The sequence below is a fragment of the Euleptes europaea genome, chromosome 5 (assembly GCF_029931775.1).
Source record: "Euleptes europaea isolate rEulEur1 chromosome 5, rEulEur1.hap1, whole genome shotgun sequence".
Lineage (NCBI taxonomy): Eukaryota > Metazoa > Chordata > Lepidosauria > Squamata > Sphaerodactylidae > Euleptes > Euleptes europaea.
Window position 1 is genome coordinate 27,932,922 of NC_079316.1, and position 22,208 is coordinate 27,955,129.

Genomic DNA, 22,208 nt, shown 5'->3' on the forward strand with positions numbered 1-22,208 from the left:
ACGTCAGGAAAGAAAATACCAAGACCACAGTCACACAGCCCGGATAACCTACAACAGCGGTCGGCAAACCACGGCTCCCGAGCCGCATGCGGCTCTTTGGCCCCTTGAGTGCGGCTCCTCCTCCTCTTTTTTTCCTCCCTCTTCCCCTCCTCTTTGGCTATTTCCAGACACTTCCACCCCCTTCTGTGTCCCCTCCCTTCCGCCGAGCAATAAAGGTGCTCGGCCTGGCAGGGCTGGCTCTCTCAACTCCCCGGTGCATGGCCCGGCTGGCGGCAGCGCGCTGCTTCCCGGCACTCCATCGCTCTCTCCCTCTCACGCCGGCCTCTGCCCCAGCCCTCGCGCGCAGCAGCAGCATGAGTGCGGCCGCTCAGTCCATGGCGCAGAGCGGCGGGGGCGAGCACAAGCCCCTGCCGCCGGGCTGGGAGGTGAAGAAAACTGCACTGGGGGCTTATTGTGGAGTTTGGAGGATTCGGATGGGGGGGGGAAACGTACCTCTAAAGAGCGGCCGACCCAAGGAGGAACTTCCCGTGCACGCACGGCCCGGTTTTCCCGCGTGAAGCCAAAAGGGGAAAAACAAGGCCCCGCGGCTTCTGTCTCCCGCCCCCCCCCCCGGCAGTACCTTCAGGTAGTCCTCTTGCAGGCGCGGGTCATTCCAAGTGGTGGTGCGGCTGTTGTGATCCACGAAGAAAGGCCCACAGACCGGCTGGCCTTTCTTCGTGGATCACAACAGCCGCACCGCCACTTGGAACGACCCGCGCCTGAAGGTACTGCCGGGGGGGGCGGGGGGGAGAGACAGAAGCCGTGGAGCCTTGTTTTTGCCCCTTTGGTTTTGCGCGGGAAAACCGGGCCGTGTGTGCACGGGAGGTTCCGCCTTGGGTCAGCCGCTCTTTAGAGGCACGTTCCCCCCCGCCCATCCGAATCCTCCAAACTCCACAATAAGCCCCCCGTGCAGAGTTTTGAGCCTTCAGATGTGGGCAACGTGCATCTAGAGAGTGGCAAAACCTCCCATGCGTAAGGGAACAGGGCTGCCTCCTGGGCTCTCTACCGGGTCGAGTCAAGGGCAGGGGCCCGGCGGCCCTTTGGGCCCTTCCTTCCCGCTTCCCCCCGACTTCCGTGCAACGTGACAGGACTTGAGGGGTTCCCATTTGTGTGTGTGTGTTTTTACTGTATTTCCTGGTCGCGGACCGTTATAAATACCTTGGTTTGACTGGAGGGGTTTCCGGGAGGACTGGGAGGGAGAGTTGGGAGGCTGTTGGCTGAGAGGACTGATTGTCATGATTTAATTTTATGGATACCTTACTTACAATTTAATTTTTATCAATAAATAAGATATTGTCGAAGGCTTTCATGGTCAGAGTTCATCGGTTCTTGCAGGTTATCCGGGCTGTGTAACCGTGATCTTGGTATTTTCTTTCCTGAAGTTTCGCCAGCAGCTGTGGCAGCCATCTTCAGAGGAGTTCCTCTGAAGATGCCTGCCACAGCTGCTGGCGAAACGTCAGGAAAGAAAATACCAAGACCACGGTTACACAGCCCGGATAACCTACAAGAACCAATAAAGAAAATAATTATTAAGTATATCAAGTTTTATTCAGTGTACCTATAGTTTAATTAAGACTTAAAACTTTAATTAAAGTTTATTAAGTTAATAAACAGTGTACCTACCTACTTATATAGTTTAAGTTTAAGAAATCTGGCTCTCAAAAGAAATCTCAATCGTTGTACTGTTGATATTTGGCTCTGTTGACTAATGAGTTTGCCGACCACTGACCTACAAGAACCGATGAACTCTGACCATGAAAGCCTTCGACAATGTTGTCAAGTCACTTCCAACTCATGGTGACCCTATGAATCAACGTCCTCCAAAACTTCCTGTCATTAACAGCCTTGCTCAGGTCTTGCAGACTAGTTGTTCAGCCCTAGCAAACCTTTGTGGATTTATTTACAGGAACCAGGCTTGGCCAAAACTCAGGCAGACTATACCTGCATCCTCATGAGGCTACAAAAAATGCAGAACCCTGCCCACGCATTACACCACTAAGCATTTAATGATGGAAGTGCATATTTCCATAATCCCCACCCATGTAGTAAAAATGTAATTGTGATTCAAAGCACGCCAAAGCTGTATTGCAAAGCCTTCTAGAACTTGTCTATGCACCAAATAGAAGATCAATATGGCTCTTTAGCATAGAGGGCATTTTCAGCCGCTAGAGTTGTACTATGTTTTATTCACTCTTTAATAATGAAATTTTAAACCTTCTGGTTGAGAGCAGAAGATTCTACTCATTTATTTAAAATAGTTATAAACCTGTCTTTCTCCTAGAAATCTAGAACCCTAAGGAGGGTAACAAAATTACACAGAATTAAAACAATAAAAATACAATTCAGCCTTAGGTTAGAAGCCACAGAATTCCTAAACCAGTTTGCCATCTAAAAATTGCATCCTGCTGCCCCTCTATGAAACCGCAAATGTTCTTCTAAAATGTTCAGCTTTTTAGGCCTCTCTCATGAGCTCATGGAATCTGTTCCAGACAATCAGGGCAGCAACTGAAATAGCCTAAAATCAAGCAACTGACTCCACTCCATTATAATGACCGAAACTGCTGCACAGGTTCATTCATGGAGAGGTAGGCTTTCAGGTAACTAATGATGTATTACCTTCTTTATCACACGCAACCCAGCATTTTTACCTCCAAAGGCAGTCAAAGTTTACTACTATGGTAAGGATAACTCAACTGTACATTAAGTGATTGTAGAAAAAGAGGAATAACCCACATTGGGCCATTTCCTAAGCCATATAAAAGGCACAACTGTTTGAAATATATATATAGTTTATCTCCTAGAGTAAATAGCACCACTAGGAGGACCAATCTATGAAAGAAAAGAGAGAAGGGGAAAATGAATTAAATGACATTCTTGTCCACTTCCACAATTCAGATGCAGTTCTGGGGCCCCCACAAACATCATTTTTAAAAAGTTGAAAAGATACAGGCAATTTGATCATAGTCTTGACTAGTTTGGCTCCATCAAACACATCCCAATTAGGAGAGCCCCACAGGGTGAAACTTCAAACTGCCTTTTTAAACATCCAGGTTTAAAAAGCAACTTGGGCGTGTGGACACCACAACCATGGAGACAGGCATTAAATGGGGTGGGGGAACAGAACACATGCACAAACAACAGTTTCGCTATTGCCAGGTTTTGTGCCAAGTTTAAACTATGTCTAACCTCAGAAAGTAAAGAACTGCGGGGGGTGGGGCAGAGTTCACTACAGGGGACCACTACCTAGGAAACAAATGTGAGCTATTTCTCTCAAACTCTCTGAGCCCTTTCTCATAAACATCCTGGGGGAAGGGGAGGAAACCAGTAAAAGTTGAGAAGGAGAACATGAACATCCACAAAGTTGTTTGCCACGGTTAGCGTTGCAAGTGTAACTTTACCCCTCTGAGGAGAATGAGGATTTCCTGTTCCTCTCTCCAGCTCAGAGCTGCTACAGCTTCATCCTCTCCAGTGGGCAAGGAATTATTTTGCTGCCTTCGAAGTCCATCATCACATCAATGATAAAAAAAACCATCACTTCCTCTTGGCAATGGGATAGATTGGTGTCAACAAAGTCCAGTTAAAATCTGTGAACCCAGGAACTAGTGTAGTGGTGAGACACTAGAATCTGGCAGACCGGGGTTCAAATCCCCACTCTGCCATGGAAGCTTTACTGCTTGTCCAGGCAAGTCGCACACTCTCAGCCTAACCTAACTCACTGTGTTATTGTCGGGATAGAGGAAAGGGGACCGATGTAAGCTACATTGGGTCCCCAGAAAACATTTATCTGAATCTATCACCTTTTCTCTTTCCTGTTTGCCTCAACTCACTGGATGTTGTACTGGTTGTCTCGCTTCAGCATCACAGTGAATTATTTTAGAACTTTCAACACTAAATTCAGAGGTCTAAGATATAGAACCCCCTCACCTATAGCAGTGCACCATGGAGTTTTAAATGTCAATGGCGGGAAGAAGTTGGTTGACTAGCTTGGGAATGTTCTCATTCAAAGGGTCTGGGAACATTTGCTCCTTATATAGGACTGCTTGTTTGAAGCCACTGCCACATGTGGTTCTTTTCATGGAATGCAGGGCGGGGGGTCGCCAAAATCAAGCACTTATCCACCGCTTTGGTTCATCACACAGAAAATGTTTAAACCATGTCATCTGGCTGATCACATCAATGCATCCTAAGTGCATTCACAGAGTACCATGGGCAGTAGTTTGTGCAGCAGGATTTGTAATGAATAGCGTTCAAATACTACTGAAATTAAGTAAAAGGAAAATCATTAACAAGCTAAGAGCTCTTTGGCATGCGAATCAGAAACCTTCGTTCAGGAAAGAACATTATGATGGCGGTGGAAGAGGTCAGAGTAAAATTACAATAGGGACTTTTCATCCCTTTTCAAGCTATCAGATCATGTACATTAATTTAAGTCACAAGAGTGTACGCTGAAAGAAATCCGCTCATTCATGAGAAGTATACTGCAATCTGTGGCTGAGCAACCAAATAAACCAATTACATGACAAAATATTTTACAGTAATCTCATGATTTGCTTTGCCGGCAATTTCTAAGAACTGTGTAAATTTGAGGAAACCTGAATACTAAAAGCTGAAATAAAGATTAGATCCTCTGTTAATTTAAGCAGAAGGGAACATCTGCCTTGCTCTGGTGCTGAAACATCTCTGCTAGGTCAGCAGAAGCAACCTTCAGCACTGATGTAGTGGGGGAAGATGACTTTGTGGCAGAAACGTCCTGAGCAAGAGGCAGGGAGAAGTGCAGAGGCTTCCATGGATTGGGGAAGCAGCCTCATAATGCCTGTGTTGTAGCCTTCAGCACTCTGTACTGAACAAGGGTGCCATGTTTCAATGCTACATCATCTGTTGTGCTACCAAGTTCAACAAGTGAAAGCAGCAAGTAAAATAACAGCTGCCTGAGAGAAAACTTGAATTTTATTTATTTGCTTCATTAATACCTTGCCTTTCTCCCCAAGGGGAACACAAAGCGGCTTACATAGTTCTCCTCTCCTCCATTTTATCCCCACAACAACCCTGTGAGGTAGGTTAGGCTGAGAGAGTGTGACTGGCACAACGTCACTCAGTGAGTTTCCATGGCGTGAGTGAGGATTCAAACCCGGGTCTTCCAGATACTGGTTTGACACTCTTAACCACTACAACACACTGACTCTCAATTACTTTAACGTCAGCCACTAAATTTAAAGATCAGATATAGATTGGTTGGTTCAGATCCCCCCCCCCACAATATGCTTTTTACAGTACTCAGAACTTATTAACAGTTCAAGGCAACACATTCCCAGCAGTAATCAAAGGCTGCAATCCTAAGAACACTTTGATGGAAGCAAGGCCCACTGAATAAAGCTATACTTAATACTGAGTAGACTGGCTTATGATTGTTCGTACACTCCAGTGACTTGTTCTGGGTTCAGCAGTAATAATGTGCACCCACGTTTCTCCATTCAGATCAGTTTCCCAAGGTGTTAGTTCAAAGGATATAAGGAAGATATTGAAAACTACTCATATCAGCTGTGATTCACCTTATGTGTGTGTGTGTGCACCATCAAGTCACAGCAGACTTATGGTGACCCAGTAGGATTTTTACAGCAAGAGACGTCTGGAGGTGGTTTGCCGTTGCCTCCCTCTGCGTGGGCTGAGAGAGTTCTGAGAGAACTGTGACTGGCCCAAGGTCACCCAGCGGGCTTCATGTGGAGGAGTAGGGAATCAAACCTGGTTCTCCAGATTAGAGTCCACTGCTCTTAACCGCTACACCACACTGGCTCTCTTTACCTAATGCACCTCTTCAAATCCCAATTCCCATATTCACTTTTGGCATGGCAAATTCACCAGATCATTTTATTCCATCAATTTACTTTGGAGAATATTTCTGATTATGTCCCTACCACAGTGACAACCAGTACTTATCTCATCAGGAAGACTGGAACTTGTCAAACCTGTCAAAGTTTATTCATAACAAATTTTGCCCAAAATGTGGAGTTTACAAGGTAAAATAACCTCCCAATTACTTTGCCTTATAAAATGTGAGCATCGGAATAAGTCCTCGGTCAAGAAAATAATGTACAAGTCTCCCCAAGTAGAGAGGTGTGTCCCTCTTTCTTCTAATGACCCCAGAATCCCCTTAGAATCTGATGATCAATGAAATCTGAGCTTCCTTAAAGGTGATACCAGGGTAAAATGAGGGACAGAGAACATTTGTTGTGCTGCAGTGATTGGGCATTCAAGTTCTTTGTCCATTAAAAAAAAAGACCAGGAAGCATAAGAAGAGTCCTACTGGATCAGTCTAGTAGTCTATCTAGTCTAGCATCCTGTTTCATGCAGCAGCCAACCAATTTCCCTGGAGGGCCAACCAACAGTATAGAAGCCCTTCACCTTATGCTTCCTCCTAGAACTGGTATTCAGATGTTTGCTTCATTTATTTGATGTTCCTTTTAAAAACCATGGCTAGTAGACCTTGATGGACATCTCCATGAATCTAATTCCCTTTCAAAGCCATCAATACTTGTGGCCATCATTATGCATGTTTGCAAAGAATTCCACAATTTAATTACACATTGAGTAAAAGGAGTATTTTCATTTGTCTTTCCTGAACCTATTACCCATCAACTTAATTGGGTGCCTCTGCCTTATGGAAGAAGAAAAGACACTTTTTTCATCCCATAATTTTATAAATCTCTATCATTACCCTTCCCTTAGTCACCCTTTTTTCTTAAATTGAAAGCCACAGACTCTTTAGCCTTTCCTCACAGGAAAGGTCATCAACCCCCTTAATAATTTTGGTTACCCTCTTCTGTACTTTTTTCAGTTTTACACTATCCTTTTTGAGACATGGCAACCTGAACTGCATACAGTATTACAAATCAGACTGCACTATCGATCTATACAATATTACAATAATGGCTGTTTTATTTTCCTAATAATCCACACCATTTGCCTTTTTCTCTGCAGCAGTTTGCCTTTTTCTCTGCAGCAGCACACTGAGTTGACATTTTCATTGAGGTATCATTACAAGTCAGACTCTATCAGCACACATTTAAAGTTAGGATTTTTTGTCTCAAGGTGTATCACCTTACACTCACCTAAACTTAACTTCATCTGCTATGTTTTTGCCCACTTCCCCAATTTAAAGGGACCCTCCTGGAGCTCTTCACCATCCACCTTGGTTTCCGCTATCCTGTGTTATTTGATATCACCCGCAAACTTGGCTGCTACACTGCTCACCCCGATTCCAAACCATTTATTTAAAAAATCAATACTACCAGTCCTTGTGGGACACCACTGCTCACTTCCCTCCACTGCTAGAACTGTCCATTTATTCGTAATCTCCCCTTCCTGTTTAACCAATTTTAAGTCCATAAGAGGACCCATCCTCTTATCCCGTGACTGCTAAGCTTACTCAGGAGTCTTGTCAGGTACCTTGTCAAAAGCCTTTTGGAAGTCCAAGTATATAATGTCTTCTGGACCAACCTTTTCCACATGCTCATTAACCTATTCAATGAACTCCAAAAGGCTGGCGAGGCAGGACTTACCTTTGCAGAAGCCATAATGGTTTCCCTTCACCAAGCTTTTTTCCTCTATGTGCTTAATAATTATCTAGCTAATAACAGTTTCCACTAATTTAACTGGAACAGATGTTGGGTTAACTGGCCTGTAATTCCCTAGATCCCTGGACCACTTTTTAAAAATCAGTGTGATATTTGCTACTTTTGAGTTGTTAGAATTGGCCTCAAAGCGGGACAAGTTACATATTGGTTAGCAGATCAACTATTTCACATTTGAGTTCATTAAAAACCACTGGGTATATGCCATCTGGACCTGAAGACATTCTGGTTTTCAGTTTGCTTAGTTGTCCTAGAACTTAATCTCTCATTACTTCAATTTTACTCATTTATTCAGATACCCTTCCCAAACCAGCAGCTCTGGTGTGGATGTGCCGTTTTCCACAACAAAAACAGATGCAAATAATTCATTCAGTCTCTCTGCAATCTCCCTGTCTTCCTTAAGCAATCCTTTTATTATTTTGTCATCCAAAGACTTAACTGCCACCATGGCCTGTTTCCTGCTCTTGGTATGTTTGAGGAAATGTTTATTGATTAATGTTTTCTGCAATCCACTTGTCAAATTATCTTTTTGCCCACCTTATTGTCAACTTACATTTGCACTGTCCAAACCTGTACTCCTTTCTGTTCACCTCACTGAGGTGTTCACCTTCCAGTTTTAACAGGAAACCTTTTTGCCTTTTATGGTTTCCTTGAATTGGGTCCTTAACCACACAGGAATCTTTTTAGACTTGGTGATACCTTTCCTGCCTTGAGGTATGCATTCTATCTGGGTCCCAATTAGTGCAGTTTTATGTAGTTTCCAGGCATCCTGGAGGTATTTGACTCTTAGTTCTCCCTTTTAACTTCCTTCTGACTAATCCCCTCACTTTTGTAAAGTTTTTTCTTTTGAAATCAAATGTGATGGTTTTGGACTTTGGCGGCAACTTTCCATTGACACGAAAGCTGAAATTAATACCAGTGTGGCTACTATTCCCAAACTGGTGCAACAAAATATTTTCATCTCACACTAGGTCTCAAGCCCAGTTCAGAACCCAGTCCAGAGAGATGCATCTCTCATTGGTCCTGTGACCAACTGCTCCAACACCCATTTACGATGTCTAGAAACTTCATCTCTATGACATGACTTGAGCACACATTTGCCCAGCCACTGTGAGGGTAGCTGAAGGCACCCAGTATTACATTTTTCACCTCTCTTATTTCCCTCTCCATCTTGAGATCTGCCACCCCCACTTTTAAATAACCCTTAAACCCCACTATCTCTGCCAATAGTGATTCTGTGGGGGAGCTTTATACTTCTTATGTTTTCTAGCTTCTAATTCTATGTTCTCTTTGATATAGAGAGCAACACTCCCCCCCGACATGTCTCTCGCGTCTATAGAATTTATATCCAGGAGTAACTGTGTCCCATTCATTTTCCTGTTCCACCAAGCATCCAAGAGGAAGTTTCACCACACCCAGCAGCTGGCCAGGTCTTCTTAATACACATTTTATTCCCCCACCACCACCTTAAGAATTAATTCAGCTTTTCCCCTTCATAGCATTTCCTAGTATCATTAAACATGGCTTGAAGAAGACACACTCTGTCATACCTTTTCTGTCTTTCCTCCTGATCCGCAGTCTTCGAAAGATGCCAGTGTTCCTAGGTGCAGTGGTAGCAACTGACTATAATGTTACATACTGCGTACATAAAATCATACAATGTTTTTTTTTTTACAAATCCTTAAGCCTACGATTCTTGTTTTAATAGGCTCAGGTGTACCCTCAGTTCACCAGCTGTGCCCCCATCCTAGTCAGAGGACGCTGACCATGGTTAGGATACAGTTACACACTCTACAGGAACTAACTGCCTCCAAAGAACATTCAGAAACGGCAGCTGATTCAAAATGCAACTGACAGAATGCTGATAGAGACGGTTCCATCTAGACTGACTGTCAGGTTCTGGGCCCATTTCAAAGTGCTGGGGTCCTGACCTTTAAAGCCAGAGACCAGGGGTGTCAAACATAAGGCCCGAGGGCTGGATCCGGCCCCTTGACAGCTCTTATCCGGCCCGCAAGCCAGCCACACACACACCCAATCTCAATCTGGGCTGGCGGGGCATGGCCCACCCCAACCAAGTGACATTTATGTCATATCTGGCCCTCATAACATTTGAGTTCGAAACCCCTGCCCTAGGACAGTCAAGAGTCATGATGCTGTATGGATCACATCTCCCCAATAATCCCATCCAGACCACTAATGTAATATGCTAAGGTCCTTCATATGGGCCTTCTGAAATATAACATTTAAGAAAGCCTTCTCAACAGCCTTCTCCTTCCCACTCACCCTGTCCCTTTTGGTTTTCTAGTGCATGCTGAAGATGCTTTAACTATAAAGTGAGTCTTTAACTATAAACTCATTCATTCTGCTGGCTAATTATAATCCGATTGTTACTGGCATCCGAGTTCATTATATTTGGATTTGCTGGCTTTCTTTTATCCTTGTACTTTTCCCCAGTGCCATCCTAAACAGTGTTAGGGGTTTAAAAGTGTGTAACTTAGCACAGGACTGCAATATTTCTTTTTCATATAGGTTGTCTTTTTTTGAACATATTGTGTTTATTGTGCTGCACATATTTTACAGTTGTTTATTTGTACATTTTTAAGTAAACTGGGACCTGCAATCCATATGAAGACGTAAGGGCAGGACTAAAATGCTTTTAATAAAGAGTGTAGACACAGATTCTCTGGGAATGAATCTACTAAAACAAACCTGTCGTTTTGTGACAACTGGTTGAAAATTAAAGAACAACTTCTCAGAATTAGGATGAAGCTGCAAGACTTATTGAGAACTATCTTGACCAGCCTATTCTCAAGAACAAAGAGTAAAGCAAGAGAGAAATTAGAAAGGTAGCATTTTAAACAATTGTTTGTGTAAAGATAAAGGTAGTCCCTTGTGCAAGCACCAGGTCTTTATTGATCCATGAGGCGACATCACATTATGACGGTTATTAGGCAGACTATGTTTACATGGTGGTTTGCCATTGCCTTCCCCAGTCATATACACTTTACCCCCAGAAAGAGTAGAGAAACAAAAAAAGTAGGGCTGAATTACTGCAACAAATTATGGCAACTGAACATTTGACCACTGTTGGTGCTCACTATAAAAGCAGCACATACAGAACTACTGCTGCCAGTTGAGTAGGCAGTAACAGAAAACCCCAAAAATGTAACAGAAAAGTAACAGAAAACCCCAGTTGAAGGATAGGTATCTCCTTCATCTTGTCCCTAAACTTTATTTCTTGGACATCAAAATACAAAGGCAAGAAAAGAACCTTCAGCAATTCTTCAAGCATCACAGGACACTGGGTAGTTCTGGGGTACGGGTGGAATGTAAACTCAATATGAGCAGCCAGTATGATACAGCAGCAAAAAAGGCTAATGCGATCTTGGCGTGTATCAACAGAGGCATAACATCCAATTTTCTAGATGTCATAGTCTCGCTGCACACCGCATTAGTCAAGCTGCACCTGGAGTACTGTGCACAGTTCTGGAGGCATCACTTCCAAAAGGATGTGGACAGAATGGAGTGGGTACAGAGGAGAGTGACGAGGCCTGGAGGATAAGCCCTACGAGGAAATGCTGAGGGACTTGGGAATGTTTAGCCTAGAAAAGAAGAGACTGAGTGGGGACATGATTGCTCTCTTTAAATATCTGAAAGGCTGTGAGGAAGGCAGAGAGCTGTTCCTGTTGGTAGCAGATGATAGAACTTACAATAATGGGTATAAGTTATGGATGGAAAGGTAAGGGATGGATATTAGGGGGAAAAAATTACAGTGAGAGTAGTTCAGCAGCAGAACTGGCTGCCTAGGGAGGTGTGAACTCCTCCTCACTGGCAGTCTTCAAGCAGCAGCTGGGTGAACACCTGTCAGGGATGCTTCAGGCTGATCCTGCATTAAGCAGGGGGTTGGACTAGATGGCCTATAGGATCCCTTCCAATTCTACAGAAAAGACTAAGGTAGTTACCTCTTTTAGCCAATTCAGATCTAGATGCCATTCTATAATGCAGTATATGTATGTACATGCACTGGTTCAGAACCTGAAAAGGGTGCACCATGAAACAAGGTAAGCATCCTTCAGTTTGAAATGGACAAAAAAAAAAAAACTTCTCCCTACATTAAACAGATAATGTTTCTTCCATGAATACAAGGTCAGCGCATGCAGTGTGCGACTAGAGAGAGGGGGGCCATACCATGATTATTACCTTGAATCAGAAATATATGACAAATGATTAGGCAAACAAGCCTTGGGCTATCTTTGGACTCATGAGCTCATACACTCTCTCACCTGGCACAATAATAAACAAGATTTCTACTTCCACAGCAATTCGTGGATCATTCATTATACATGAACCACAAACTATGGTGTACTCCCTTCTATTCAAGCCAGACGTTCTAATAGGGACGCCCTCCTGGTTTGGAATCTTGGTTTGTTGTGAAGAGTGGTTTAGATGCATCAACAAACTGTGACTTTCTATGAAAGCCTTTCATTGTCACATAGTGCAAGAAGAGATGAAGGAGTAAGCAAGCACTTGTGCCTGAGGACCACTCCACAATCCTTCAGTCCCTTTCATACATGCTCTTTGACCCACTCTGGAATACTGTCCTCCTGCAGTTAATGAAGCCTTAAACTGGGTTTTCCAAAACCTGTTTAGATCTGATTTGATTGCACTTTATCCTTAAGGTGTGTGAAAGCTTTAAAAAAAATCTGTTTGCCAAAGTAGGTTAAAGAGCCTGTATGAAAAACAAACCATGGGCCAGTTCCAGCACAGTGTGTCTACAGCCCAAGGACTTCCACACATGAGCAGACTTTCTCAGCTCCCCGCAGCTTCCTGAAATGCCCCCTGAAAGCCTGGAGGGGGTCCTTCCTCCCCCAGGAGCAGAATTTGGAGGCTATTGTGTGCTGCTGTCATTATGCCTCAGTTATGCCACCTGCTTAATACCCCAAGCAGCTATTTTCTTCTGTGCAACAACTACTGGTAGGTTCTGAAGCATATCATTGCGCTGTTGACAGAATATTATCCTTATTTTTTTAATCAGATTTAAATTTGTCCAAACATACAGAACTTTAAAGTAATAAAAACCACAGTATTTGAGAGCTAAGAAGTGACATACTGCAACACACACACAAATACCATACTATTAAAATTTAAGAAAAAATGTTCTTCGTAGCTAATAGAAGGAAGTATTCTGTGCAGCTAAGCTTTTGTGTGGAAGAAGCTAGCTATTAGACACCACGGAAGCAAGCACAGAAGCAATTTGATCATGCAGCTTCCTTGACACCCAACAGTCCAAGTGTGTATTATGATGGTTATCCCTGTTCTTGTCCCACCCACATCCCAAGCTCAAAGAGCACTGGAAAAAAGCAAGCAAGTCCTCTGCAATCTCTCACAGTACAGACACAATATCCACACCATTCTCTTTTAAAACAAGCATCCTTTATAACACTCCTGCTCTCTGAAACTGCTCATAGACTAGAATCCACACTTCACACACAAGAATGTACTCAGAAGCGAGTGCAGGAAAATACTTTTACCATCTTGACAAGCACAGTTAAAAGAGGTGTTAAGTTCTCAGTGCACCCAAGAGTACTCAAAAAACATTATTTGGGGCAAGGTGGAAGTAAGCTCACCATAAACGTTATTTAAAGGAGGAAGCTTGTATGATGCAGTTCTCAGACTACCAACGCAAACCTACACAGAATTACTCCAACGTAAACCCAAATGAAAACAATTGGTTTAGACTAGAATAAGTCTGCATAGGTTTGCACTGCGGGGCTGGGTTCAAATCCCCCTCTCTGCCCGAATGTCACCTGCAGTGCAACCCTATGCAGAATTATTCTGGTCCAAGCCCACTGATTTCAGTTTTCAGTGACTTAGACTGGAGTATCTGCCTAGGACTGGTAACTCTCAGCCTACCTCACACGGTTGTCGTGAGGACAACACAGAGGAAGGAACAGTGCACTCTGCTCTAGCCTCCCCAGAAAAAAAAGAAAGATGTTATTTAAACAAGAGAGAGAAAAAGAGAGAAACCCACTTTTCTAGATACAGGAAGAAGTAGCTACCGCTTTTTTAAAAAAAGAATCATAGAGTTGGAAGGGACCCCCAGGGTCATCTAGTCCAACCCCCTGCACAATGCAGGAAATTCATAACAACTCCCCCCCCCCACGGGAGGGGGCCACTAAAACATAAGCAAACACCAGGCTTTCTTCCGCTTATGGGAGGAATTCAAAGCGAGGCTTCCTACAGCTCCTTAAAAGCCCCAACCCGAACTTCAAGAGACCCCCCCCTTCCTCCCCGTGCAGGCCGTGGGCCGACGCTCTCCCGCCCCCCCCCCCCGGGCAGGCAACCCGAAGGCCCCGGCTGGCGAGGCAGAGCGCGGCAGCCCCACGCGGGACAAGCAGCGGCGGCGGGAATGTGCCTGAAGGGGAAGGGGAGGGGCTACGGCGCGGCGGGCTCCGGGGCCTCGCTCCCGCCGCCTTCTCCCTCCCCGGGTGCCCGCGGTGGGGGAGGCGCGTGCCAGTCACCCTCCCCCCCCAACCCCCCGCTTCCCATGTGCCCGGCATGGAGCCTCCTCCCGCGAAGAAGGGAGAGGAGAAGGACGGCGAGGGCTACGGCCAGCCGAGACCAGCGGGGGGACCCTGAGGGGCGGCCGTGGGGTGGGTGGTGGGGTGGGGGGGGGCGGCGAGATTCGCCCTCCCCACGGCCCGCCCGCCCCCGGCACTCGCGCGCAGACACACACACACACACACACACACACACACACAAAGCCCCCCGGAGGAAGCGGGCAGGCCGCAAAAGCGACGCGAAGGGAGAGTTGCGGCGCGGCCGCTTCCGAGGAGGCTCTTTTCCGCCTGCCCGCCCGCCGTCCCTCCCGGCGGCGCGGCACTGACCTTGGCGTCTCCATTGCACAGAGCCATCAGAGCCGGAAAAACACAACAGGGCGGCGGAGGGAGGGAGGGAGAGAGGGCGCTCGCTCGCTCGCCAGCCGGCGGCGACTCAGCGGCAGGGGCGCCTTGCGAAGCGACGAGGCGGTGCGGAGAAGCGGGCTGGCGCGGACGAGCCGCTGCTGCCGCCGCCGAGATGAGCTAATCCGGCCGCCCGCCCCGCCAAGACGCGCCTCCCGCTAGGAGGAGCCGGGTTGCGGGGGCCCGCCTTCTCCGGCGGGCCCCACCACGGGCGGGGAAGGCGGCGGCGGCGGCGCGCGCGGAGCCCGCCTACTGACGGCCGGCTGAGGCGCCGCGAGGCCGCCGGAGGGGGGACTGGCTGAGGGGGGACTGGCTGAGGGGGGGGGAGGACGGCGGGGGGGGGATCTGCTTCACGGGGAAAGAGGGGCCGGGGTGGCAATCCGTTGAGGTAATTCTCCTCTCGGGGGGGGGGGGGGCAACCGTAAAGTTAATAAAGGGGAGGGGGTGCTGCTCCCTCCCCTGACTGAGAATTTTGGCGCTACCCCCCCCCCCGGAAGCAAAAGCTGAGAGAAAAGCCGTTGGGATGCTCGCGAAGGAGGGGAGGCTCGAGCGCTCCGTGGAAACGGCCTGTCTCGAGTGGCGGCCGTCCCGAGTTTCACGGCCCTTTTCAGACGTTCCGGCAGACGGCGCGTGGAAGGAGGCGCGGGGGGTCGCGCGTGGAGAACCGCGGCCTTGGACGCCCGCGCGTGGAGAAGCGTTTGGCGCGGGAGGTCAGGGGCGAGGGTCGCAGACGCGACCCCCGCTTGTCCTCCGCGGTTGTCTGACCGCTGAAAATCTGAAAAGGGGTGCTTTTCAGTCGTTTAGTTCGGCGGTATTGGCCTTAGGTATCCCCTGGTAGAACAAGAGAAAGTTTACAGTGGGTAGCTGTGTTAGTCTGTCTGCAGTAGTAGAAAGGGGCAAGAGTCCAGTAGCACCTTAAAGACTAACAAAAATATTTTCTGGTAGGGTAGGAGCTTTAGTCTGTCTGCAGTAGTTAGTCTGTCTGCAGTAGTAGAAAAGGGCAAGAGTCCAGTAGCACCTTCAAGACTGACAACAATATTTTCTGGTAGGGTAGGAGCTTTCGTGAGCCACAGCGTGAACTGTAACTCACGAAAGCTCATACCCTACCAGAAAATATTTTTGTCAGTCTTTAAGGTGCTACTGGACTCTTGCCCTTTTCTACTACAAGAGAAAGTTTAAGAGCCTAAAAGTTGAGCTGAAAGTTTTAGATTATAATAGAATATAGATAGTATAAAATAATAATATTTATTATATGGTGTGTGTGTGTGTGTAAAGTGCCTTCAAGTCGCAGCCAACTTATGGCGACCCCTTTTTGGGGTTTTCATGGCAAGAGACTAACAGAGGTGGTTTTGCCAGTGCCTTCCTCTGCACAGCAACCCTGGTGTTCCTTGGTGGTCTCCCATCCAAATACTAACCAGGGCTGACCCTGCTGAGATCTGACGAGATCAGGCTAGCCTGGGCCTTCCAGGTCAGGGTATTGTATGGGGTACACAGAAGTAAAAACGCTGGGCCTTATATGCAGGCTGATCCATTAAAGGAGTATATAAAAATAGTTGCTAATTTTCCAACATACCGGTAGTTGATGATAAAAATTAATATAAATGACCAATAAATAACCAGACGTATTTCGGCCTAAGTGGCCATCTTAAGTGGTCATATATACATTTACAATTATTATAGAGACACATCCAGAAATACATGTAAAAGGTATGCTGTAAAGCAATGACCTTATAGTCAAGTTTATTAATACGGGCGACGGACCAATCACGTGCCAACACATCAAAATTTCCAACGGCCTGTTGTCACTTGTTGTATAACATGGATATTTCACCATTTAAATTGGCTCACACAGAGTTTTTTAATGTATTTCCAGTGTCATATGGATGTGTATATCATCAATCAGTGATAAAGCATATTTTTTCTGCTACCAATATAAGAGCAGGGGTTTTGCCTCCCCTCCAGTGATGTCCTTAAGAGCAGGGATTCTGAATGAAGGAGGCCGTTTTTAATGAGTCCTTGTATTTTCAAAGTCATTGCAAGCAGAAAACTACTATATCAGGAAGAAAATTGGGCTACAGCTCAGATTGGTAAGAATTAGTGTGGGGGGTTGTTGGCTTTTTTAACTTTTGGAGAACATTAGTAATGGTATTCCCTGGCTATAGTCTGAAGTGGTACTTTCACAGGATTCTACCACCTCATTCCCTTGCATTCATAGGTCTGGGCAGTAGTTAAAAACCCGATATAGATGGGCAAGGAGAACATGCTTGTTAACCTTTGCACTTTTCAGGGTCTCATTTAAACTGGCCCAAAAGGTGAACAATGTTTTCCTTCCAGCACAGCACCCACTTGGACTTCAAATCTTTGGTGTGCTAACCTTGAATGAGTAGTGGCTGAGGGCAAGTCAAAATGACATGCTGGCGGTGTTCAGTGTCACGTGCGTAAATTCTTGTCTTCGAATCAATGTCACGTTTAAACTGGGGGGGAAAGTTGTACATCCACATCAGTCCACACAAAATCCATATAATACCTTTTATTGGGACCAACAAAATTGCCTCAAAACAATGGGTGAGCTTTCAAGCTCACCAGAACTCTTCATCAGGCTAGATGCTACAAAATTTAAAAAGGTAGAAGGGTGGACAACAGATGTTTCAGGCCATAATGTTAAGGTCTGAAATGCAAGAAGGCAATTAGCGGAACTGTACTTCTTAAATGGTTTAAATTGGGCTAAAGGCCAACAAATGCAAGAGAAGGGGGTGGTAGAATCCCAACTTGATATGTTGATTGGCCCACTTCAGGGGAACAGCTGTAAACACTGGTAGTATACAGGCAATGTTACTACACATACATCTTTGGCATGCCAGTGCAGAGCCTGCTTTGACCAGAAATCTTTAGGGCTTGCTAAAGTTGTATATGTAGCAGCTGAGAGCCCAGCTGCAATGCCGTGGCTGGCTGTGTGAAAAAATGACACAGACAAGATCTTCTCCACTGAGGGAAGGGCATCTTCAACTTGAGTGGTTCTCGGTGCTTGCATGAGGAGGCAGGAAGGAGAATTTGTTCATTGTCTTCTATGGCAAACAGCTACAAACTGGGTCTGGAAATGGAGGCTAAGCTGCAATGAAGAGTGGAGCACTAAGGCCCAAGGCTTAGCCTTTGCTCTTGCTTTCCATGGGGTGAATTCTGTTTTCCTACGTCTGCTCTACATCCTTGCTTCAGTGATAGTTCTCAAGCAAGGCAGCTGAAGGAGATAAAATAAGGAAGCTCAGCCCTAGCCAGGAGATGTTCTCCTTGCTGAGAGAGGCAGGCTTGAAATGGCTCTTGGAGACAGCATTCAGCCTGGAAGACCAGCTGCCCCTGAACATTTTCACAGCTTCATATCTGCATATACCCACGCTACAGGGAAACTGAATGTTTGAGTTTTAATATAAAAACTTTATTTTAGGGGTAGTTTTGGATATTTGTTTTCTTGCAATATTTTTGTGGTACTTGTGAACGATAAGAGGAAATAATGTGCAATGATATGTTCAGTTAATGAAAAATCAGATTTTTATTTGCATTCTTGAATTATTTGGGAAACACTTTGATTACATTCGTTTGAATTTTAACACAGTACCCAGGCTTGATTCATTTGGCTGGTTGGTGGGTTCGTTGAGCGATCAAACCTAAAATATAACTTTGAGAAACAGCTGAACTTAATGAAGGCAAATAGGATGTTTCAGCTGCAGTCCTGAAAATACTTTCAAGCAGCCTCTTAAACCTCAAGCGGACCCATGAGGTCGCGGTATTGCTCCTTGTGAATACTTTCAGTTCCTGAAGCCAAAGTCCTAGCTAAATCATCCTGAAATATTTGGCTGCTTTCATGAGAGCTCAAACTTAAATACGAACCTTTGGAATTAACTGCATGTAGGATTGGCAGGCCACAAGCCACTATAGCAGAGAAAGGAACACATGTTTTAAATAATCGTTTATTGATTTAGTGGGGCTTGAGAAGTAAGCTCCTGGAGTTTGAGTCTAAACTGGGCGGGTGGAAACTTCACAAACACTTTTGATCTGGGGGGGGAGGGGGGGCTTGAAAGGGGGTGACACTTTAAATAAGGAAGTGTCAGTTTTGCAACACTGTAGGTGAGGAAGTATCAGTATTATGGCAGCCCAGGCAGAAGCAAGGTTGTCCTCCCCCAAACACCATTTATGTAGCCGGTGGGCTTGCCCTGGTGCTTACTCAAAGTGAAGGCAATGTATTACAACAAGCATTGCTCTCGCTCTGAGTTGGTTTTATGACACCTTCTTATGCTGCTGTAGCACACTCATGCTCATTATGTGATCCCTGAGTAAGATGCAGTCTAGAAAAAAAAGGTACTTAGCAGCAGCGGTCAGGGAAGAAAGCAAGCACAAGCTAAAAAGAAATGAGTTGCTGGGAAATAGTTTTTCTTCCCTGAAAGCATTGTGTTCATGCTGAAAATGGTTGTGTGCGAACGTTCATCCCAGCAGAATTAGAAAACACAACCACTCTCTTCAAGGAAGAGAGAGTTGGAGGGTGGGGCTGTGGTGCCCTTAGGATGAGAGGCTAGATGCTTTGCTTCCCAGCACTAAAGATGGTGATTGGAGGTTTATGCACATTCCGTTTAGATTCCGCAGGAACAGGATAATCATCCACTGGATTATTCTAATGTGATAGCCACAATTACAGAGACTTACTCATATTAAGGCTGTAATCTTAAACATTCTTAATGGAATGTATGTCCACTGAATTTAGTGGGTGGTTATTTCTGAATGAAGCACAGTAGCTAAGAGATTGAACTTTGGTCGAGACATCCCTGTTTCAAATTTCTCCCCTGCCATGGATTCACCAGATAGTTTAAGTAATCTACTCATTATGAATTTCTGATCAGCAATATGGGGACAATAATATTGACCTACCCCACAGGATTGTTTTAAGGATATTTTTTCAATATTTTTGAAACAGGCTCAGTAATCCAAAACATCTGTAAATGATGGTGATACTGACAATTTGGCTGCAGAAGTGGTGGTCTCTCATGACAGACATTGTTTTCAAAATATTCACGAGCTCAGCAAAAATTGTGTTGAGGGGAAAATGCTTACTGTAGTTACAGCCCCATCCCATGCAGAATTAATTCGCGTGTGTGTGATAGGCAAATATGAAAAACAGGAAAGCAGTCCTAAAATGTAGGTGTGTCAGCTTTCTGAATTGATAGGCCAAGCAGAAAAGTTGATTTAAAATTACATTTCATCCTTTCTGTGCTTTACAATGCATATGTCATTTTGGCTTTAGCTGTTTGGAGTTGATAGGAAAGGCAGAGAATCCTGAGGCTCCCAAGACGATGATCTGAGGTCTTCCCGAGGTTCTGTGGGCAGTCCTCAGAGAACAATGGCTACACAGCACTTCTAAGCTTAGAAAAGTCTGTATTATTTTATGAGGTTGGGGGGGCACTCTATTCAGGCAGTGTAAACAAATTGTGATTTGTTTGTGAGGCGAGCAAGCCTTAAATCCTGCTGCTTATATGCTCTCTCTCCCCCAATATACCCTTGTGATTGAAGATTTCCTGCTTGATGAAATCTTCCAAAATCTTCCATCTGATTCCAATTTATTCTGAATTCAGGCACCTTAACAAAGTGGACTTTTTCACAAATTGGGGTTAGTCAATCAATCGATTGATTGATTGGGGTTAGCCTTGACTTTGCGTAAGGTGTTGGGCTGGTTTTGGTTTGGTCACCTCCAATTGTTTCATTTTGTAAGGTTAATCCAAACCGATTACTTTTTCATGTGCCTTTATAGAGCTTAAACTTTAGGGAAAGTGAAGAGGGGAAAAAGGATGTTTCACATGTTTTCATAAGTAAAAATTCATTTGTTTGACATGAGCAGGAAAAATTAGATCACCAGACTAAACAAGTAAGATCTTGCGAACTCTGTTTATTTTACCAACAATTACAACAAAAGCCCTAACTTTTGAAAGGTTGAAGGAGCTGGGTATGTTTAGCCTAGAGGAGAAAACTGAGGGGTGATATGATAACCATCTTCAAGTACTTGAAGGGCTGTCATATAGAGAATGGTGCTGAATTGTTTTCTGTTGCCCCAGAAGGCCGGACCAGAACCAGCGGGTTGAAATTAAATCAAAAGAGTTTCCATCTAAATATTAGGGAGAACTTTCTAACAGATCGGTTCCCCAGTGGAACAGGCTTCCTCAGGAGGTGGTGAGCTCTCCTTCCCTGGAGGTTTTTAAGCAGAGGTAAGATGGCCATCTGTCAGCAATGCTGATTCTATGACTTTAAGCAGATGATGAGAGGGAGGGCATCCTGGCCATCTTCTGGGCATGGAGTAGGGGTCACTGGGGGTGTGGGGAGGAGGTAGTTGTGAATTCCCTGCATTGTGCAGGAGGTTGGACTAGATGACCCTGTTGGTCCCTTCCAATTCTATGATTCTATGAACTCTCTTAACACATTCTGATATTCATTATATATATATATATATATATATATATATATATATATATATATATATATATATATATATATATATATATATATATATATATATATATATATATAAAATATATATATAGTTTTTATATATATAAACAGTTTTTAACTTCAAATCACTAAATGGTCTTGGCCAGGGGCCGCCAACCTTGCTGAACTACCATAATGGGGATTTTTTTGAATTTTGAGAACAGATATTGACTTCCACAAGAAAATGGCTGCCGTGGGGGACTGGGTCCCATCACAAAATGTTGGGAGGTTCCACAATTGAGGCAGTTGTTTCCAAACTGCAGACACAGAGGGAATGTATCATGGGCTTTTTTTAAGCACTTCCAAAAGAAAACTCAGGATTAGCTCTTACCTTTAGGCAAGTCATCATTTGGGGAAGAAGCAACTGGGAAACACATCAAGTGGTCACCACCTGTGCCCACAGGAACCATGTTGGGGACTGCTGGCTAAGGCCAAGAATATCTGGACTATCTTCTGCATGAACCTGCTACTGTTTTAAGATATTATAAGGACCTTTGGGTGCTTCTGCCCAATCAGATTATGTTGATCATGACCATGAAAAGGCCTTTTCTATTATGATGACCATTGATGCAATATTCTTCCTAAAGCATGTTTGCTTGATCCCATCACTGGTCTCTTGCAACACCACTTGAAAGCAGTGCAGTTCCTTTGAATGCTCAAGGGATAAATTTGCTTTGTTGTTCTGTCTCTATTGGCCTTTTAATTTAAAAAAATTCTGATATTTGCTTTCTAATGTATTTTTGTTGCTGCTATTTATTTTGTTGTTTACAAGGTAGGGGCTGTGGTTCATTGATAGAGTACTTTAGTATGTAAAAGGTCCCAGGTTCTGGAATGGGCATTAAAATAGTCTCAGGCAGCAAGTGTTAAGCAAGAACTTTCTCGGCTTAAGATGCTGGAGAACCGCTTCCTGTCAGAGTAAACAGTACTGAGCAAAATCATCACCGCCTGACTTAGAAACTTTGTATTTTTTTATGTTACTGTTTTTATTGAAAGCTGTTCAGGGTGCAAATTGCAAAAAAGGCATGTTTACAAATGTTTTAAATGCAGTGCCTTTCCA

General features: G+C 44.7%; 1 protein-coding gene across 1 annotated transcript in view; it reads right to left on the minus strand.

The window, feature by feature from the left end:
* Positions 1–14,581, minus strand: part of GMPS (guanine monophosphate synthase) — a 49,644-nt gene extending 35,063 nt beyond the window's left edge. The window contains exon 1 of the mRNA XM_056850326.1: positions 14,555–14,581. Within this exon, the coding sequence (XP_056706304.1) occupies positions 14,555–14,581 (27 nt within the window). The remainder of the gene's footprint in view (positions 1–14,554) is intronic.
* Between the last annotated feature and the right edge of the window lie 7,627 nt (positions 14,582–22,208).